Below are 6000 nucleotides of genomic sequence, written 5' to 3'. Positions count from 1 at the left end.
GAAACAAGAAAAACTGAAAATAATATTTTAGAGAAAACATGGCATGGTAAAGTAATCATTATTCACCTTGGAAAAAATTGGAGTTCAAGTTGAAAAAAAATAAACATGATGTAGTGTTGTACTATACTACTATACAACACTATGCATATTTGTGTATATGCTTGGAGACTTTTTTTATATACATATATAGAATGAAACTGTTGTAACTATCAGGGGAAGCATTTTCAACAATTCCATATTAATTAATTCCTACGTACATTGCAACTTCATAAACACACAAATTAAACACCTAAAGATGCATGCTAAATGCTATAGTAACTTTAATGAATGGATAATAGACTGAAAAAGACTTGAAATATGTATGCAAGACACTACAATATATATATATAAATATAATTAAGCTTGTAAAAGAAACAAGCATACAAATTTAAATCAATTAATACGAATTGTACAACATCATACAATATCATCTTAAAAAAACTCGGTCTTTGATTTGTTTTCTTGATCATCGATCTTCAATCTCTTCGCTTCGAATTTTCTAATCTTCTGATCAAGTGTGATCATGTCTCAAAGCTCTTAATTGAAGAACAAGATTAGATTAATGATCAAGATAGGTACTACTAAACATATATAAAACATGTTTATAAGGATAGAACTTAGAAGAGTAGTAGAGTACCAAATTTTGATTGTATGATACTATCAAGTTAGTTTCTCAAGAAATCCAAACAAGTAATTACCACCCACCATTTAAAGACTAGAAAAAAAAATGAAATTAAACCCCCCAAAGATTGTTGCTTGAACATTGCAAATATAGATATATATACACATATATGTATATATATATATATATATATATAATTGTTAATTACCATGAACCTCCTCCTAACATCCCACTCCAGAAGCCATTGGCATCACCATTCTGATCTCTATTTTGTTCAACATTGTGATGTCCATCATGAGAAGTAGTTGTACTTATTGAACTTATTGAACGCATTGTGCTTGTTTTCACATCTTCAAATGGGAACAAAAGCCTCCCACTTGAACTCTCATGGACGCCGTTAAGCGATGGAATCTTGAATTCCGGCATGGGAAACATCGATGAATTGGTATCAGGAATGGGAATTGGCATGAAGGAATTCATCATCATACCCCTTGTAGTCATTCCTGTCAAGAGTTCCAAAGCTGAAAGTTGAGTTGAATTAGTAGTATTATTAATATTCTTGATCCCATCAAAGTTTGGTACTTGGATAAGGTCAGAAATTGTCTTGAAATCATTGGTTGATGGGAATCCAAGATTAAGATCTTGGCCATGATTATTATGATCATGATCATGCATCCTAGGGTTTTGAGAAAGTAATGGTGTAGGTGCATGAGGTACAACCAAATCAGGAAGCTTCTTTGACATAGAAGAATGAGATGAAATAGAAGATGATGATGATCTTTTGTTCTTCCTTGAACCACCACCAACAGGAACATTTCTAAGGGACCCACCTTCAGTCCAATACCTTCTACAAGTCTTGCAAAAGTATCTTGGTTGTGAGAGGCTGTAATTGTTGTAGTAACAAAACTTTGTGTTTGTAGAATTGCATCTTGGACAGTTTACAGCTGAGTCCTTTTGTGGTCTTGTCTTTCTCTCCAAAGATGAAGAATTTGAAGATGGTTTTGAACAAGAATTATTTGTGGTGTTTTGTGTAACATTTTGTACCACTTTTTCTTCCATAGGCTTCATTATCCCACCCTATATATTATAAACACAACTTTGTCACAAACCCATAAACAAAAAGGTAAGAAAAGACATAAAGATCCAACAAAACTTTAACATTTGTAGACAAATGAATACTACAAGAAGGCTGCTTTATGCTTTTTCAATCCATAAAAACCACACTTCAAGATAACTAACATGTATATATATATATATATATATATATATATATATATATATATATATATATATTTTGAAGAAAAACAATAAAATAGTCAAAGAATAATATTAGGGTTGAAGATCCAAAACTTGGATGATCATAGTCATAATATATATAATAATATTAAGTAAAGCTCTATTAATTTGGTTTGATCCAGATACCATGATCAGGCTTAACTAATTCTTATGAAATAAATGATAATTTCAACTATGTAACAAATTAAAATACAATTAACTAATTAAGGTTTGTTTGTGTGTTGGTTTTTTTGCAGGTAATTAGTGAAGATGATGATGAAAAAGATTAAAGATCTAACTATGTACCTGTGGCCAGTGAGCCATATCCATGGCTGAAAGAAGTTATTCTAGAGAGAGAGTGGAGAGAGAGAGATGAAACTTTACTTTCGGCTGGTGTTCAAAAAGCACAAAAAGGAATGTTTGAGAGGTTTGTGTAGCTACGTTCTATGCTTTAATATGTGTATATGTCTAGCCTTGGGATGAGAGAGCTTTGTCTAACAAAAATATACATTACATAAATCAAGATATTAATCAAATCATTATTTTTAAAGTATTTATAAGTGCTTCAAATATATATATTTTTTCCTCTATTTCACTCTCTTTTAACACATGAATTTTGCAATCCTTATGGATGTAAAGAAACATTTTAGTACATAAGAAAAACTATAATTACTAATTTACGCAATGTGCTCGATCTTCTTGAAAATCTTAAAAAGTAACACACTGCTAGAAAATAAGTCATTTTTCCATAAAAAATTTTTACAAATTTCCTACGACAAGTAGTTTCAACAGATTTCCAACAAAAAAATCAGCTCCAACTTTGCTACAATATTATCTAATAAACATTAAGTTAAGTCAAAATAGTTTTTGTTGTAAAGTGTAACATCCTACTTTCGGTTATAATAATAAAGTAAATTTCGTCTATTTTATAGTGGGTCGTTATCGGTTTAGATAAATAGAATGTGAGTTGGGCTAGTGTTGGGTTAATGGGTGTGGGTTATGGACTTGGGTTATGAAAGAAAGGAGAGTCCATGGGCTTGAGCCCATGATCCCTAAATATATAAACCATAAACACCACTTAATCATTCATTTCACATATTCCATACACCATCCAAAACACACACTTAAGCTTTCTCTCTAGTTCTTCCTTTCTCCAAACCGAAACCAAGAATGAAACCGAGCACCGACCCGAGGTAATGATAGTATGATATTGTATGAGCTTAAACCCGCTAGATTTAGTTACGAAACAACGAGCCGACACCGTTACATCGATAAAGTCACGAGATTCGGGTGGAATCGGGTATAAGCCGAACCTAATATGAGCTTAGGGGTCACCCTAGCTCAGATCTGGAGCGAATGGGACGAAAAAACTATGAAAAACGGTGTAAAACGATGAAAATACGTTTTTCCGACCACCGCCCGGTTTTCCGGCATGGCGGTGCTGGAAAGACGGCGCCGGAAAGGCGACTGAGTATTTAAGGATGTCAGAGAATGTTTCTGACATTCTCTGACAAACCCTAGCCCTAATTCGTTAACGAACTAAGGGTGATTCGCCAAGTAATTCGTTAAATGAAGCATAGCGAACTAGTTCCAGTTCGTGTTCAATTCGTTAAGGGAAAAGATAACGAATCACCCTTGATTCGTTATAGTCATTCGTTAAAGGAGATGACGAATTGGAAGTTCCAATTCGTTACATGGACTGATTCGCTACATGAACTGATTCGTCAAAGAACCAGTTCGTTATAAGGACCAGTTCGCTTAATAACCATTTCGTCAGAGGGTTCAATTCGCTACAATGACCAGTTCGTTAAGACAAACCAATTCGTTAAGAATGAGTAACGAACTAGAAGTTTATAAAAGGACAGAACAGTCCCTGGACTTAGAAAAGAATGATTTAATTACAAATAAGCCCTTGAACTTTTGAGATAGCGAATTAAATAATAATTTAAAATACTAATGGAAAATGTGTTACGACAGTTAATGGAAATAAAATTTTTCCAAGCTGACCTGGCAGCTCGACCCCAGCCAGGGGCTCTGCCCCTTGGACCTTGCTAGGGGCTGCCGCCCCTAGACCCCGCTGCCAGGGGCGCTGCCCCCGGACCCCCGTTCGTTGTGGGTTATAATTAGACTAGAAACGCGAGATAAGTAGTGATAGTTAATTTATGCATGTAATTATTATACAGTTAGCCGTGCCCAACTGAAGAAAGGAATAACAATTAACGGTGAACGTAACCGACTTCAGGTGAGTTTCTAGCCCCATTCCTTGTTATGTTTTCGGGGCTGTGTGCATACTCGATGTGATTAGTTAATACACTTATCCTAAGTGATAAGTGTATGCCATATATGTATTATGTGAAATGTGTGAATGATTTATTGTCGGTGCATGAACGATCTTCGGAATTGCATGTACTGCCAGGAAATGGATGATGTTATATATATGTTGTAAGACGAAGAATGAATGATATATGTATGTGAGAAACTCACGATTATATATATAGAAGGTATGTTAAGGAGGTATGGAAGAAAGGGTATCGGACCCTAATAATATCCGAGGATGGAGGGTACCGGACCCTAATAATATCCGAGGATGAAGGGTGACCAGACCCTAATAATATCCGAGGATGGAGGGTACCGGACCCTAATAATATCCGATGATGGAGGGTACCGGACCCTAATAATATCCGAGGTATGTAGGGCGAATGCTCTTTATAACGTAAGGTTAGTTATGAATGTATATGAAAGAATGATGGACAGGTTAAGTATGTAATGCATACCTTCGGGCACGTATATGTGTATGTAAAGTGAGTTATGTGATTAACTAGAACTCACTCAGCGTAGCTGACTTTTAGTATGCACGCAGACAAATAGGTTGAAGCAGCTCGCATGACTGAAGACACATGGCATAGAATCGAAGATACTGGCATCTCAAGAAAATAGCATGATGTTTTAAAAGACTATGTTTTATGTTTAAATAAATTTGAATGTTTGTTAAGACAAGATTTGGTAGTTTTGTAATATGTTATGTTTGAAGTTATATTCCGCGTAAAGTCTTAATTAACTATGATATTTAGAACTGTGTTTATGAGTAAATCCAACACCAAAGTAGGGCTACCGGTAACAGGGCCTTACATAAAGTTGTAGAAAGTTTACAACCACATGTTTTTGTAGCAATTTTGTAAGAAAAGTTATTGGAAAACGATTTTCTAACACGTGTATTTCTAACGTAACTTTTTTGTTGAAAAATTGTTAGAAAATGGTTTTTCCAACAGTCCTGCGAATTTAGTTGTAGAAAAACATCTCTTTTTCTGGTAGTGACAAATTAAATTTTTGAGAACCGTTTAATATCTATTTCACGTACGTATGGCAGACTTCATTAGAAACAATTAGCGAGACGCTAGAGAACAAACAAAACAAATTGATTACAACAAAACATTACACCAATCTTTTCATAAAAGACTTTTGAACGGTTCTTGATCCAAATGTACCCAAAAGATTTCATGCCATTCACCATTTTCAAAAGGCAAATGTACCCAAAAGATTTCATTTCATGTTCTTTCCGATCTCTATGCATTTCACCGCTCCACCGGAAATTCCCTCTGCCCCTACCGTACTCCAGCTTGGTAGTTTCCACCGCCTGTCCAGAGTTGAGCCCTGGGATTTGACGGCGGACTTAAAAAGCCACTTACAGACGCTTTACGCCCAATCATTCCGGATAACGCTTGCATCCTCTGTATTACCGCGGCTGCTGGCACAGAGTTAGCCGATGCTTATTCCCCAGATACCGTTATTGCTTCTTCTCCGGGAAAAGAAGTTCACGACCCGTGGGCCTTCTCCCTCCACACGGCATTGCTCCGTCAGGCTTTCGCCCATTGCGGAAAATTCCCCACTGCTGCCTCCCGTAGGAGTCTGGGCGAAAGAGCCGGGAAAAGATCGGACCAGACAGGCGTAGGTAGCTTGACCGCCTTACCCGTCATTGAAACACAAGCTGGAGACGTATCAGCCTATATTCCTACTAATGTGATCTCCATTACTGACGGACAAATCTGTTCGGAAACAGAGCTCTT

At 36.0% G+C, this 6000-nt stretch overlaps 1 protein-coding gene across 1 annotated transcript; it reads right to left on the bottom strand.

Moving 5' to 3' along the window:
• Positions 1-412: 412 nt before the first annotated feature.
• On the bottom strand, positions 413-2406 carry LOC143613173 (dof zinc finger protein DOF4.6-like). Its single transcript, XM_077086953.1, has 2 exons — positions 2243-2406; positions 413-1738 (listed from the first exon to the last, which is right to left on the bottom strand). The coding sequence occupies exons 1-2, from the start codon at positions 2264-2266 to the stop codon at positions 866-868; spliced, it is 897 nt and encodes a 298-aa protein (XP_076943068.1). The 5' UTR covers positions 2267-2406; the 3' UTR covers positions 413-865.
• Positions 2407-6000: the final 3594 nt, after the last annotated feature.

Source organism: Bidens hawaiensis, unplaced genomic scaffold (genome assembly GCF_021521415.1).
Source record: "Bidens hawaiensis isolate Kalapana, Puna unplaced genomic scaffold, B.hawaiensis_p1.1 tig00036770_1, whole genome shotgun sequence".
Taxonomy (NCBI): Eukaryota; Viridiplantae; Streptophyta; class Magnoliopsida; order Asterales; family Asteraceae; genus Bidens; species Bidens hawaiensis.
Note: the sequence above shows the minus strand (reverse complement) of the source record. Positions and strands in the feature narration are given on the sequence as shown.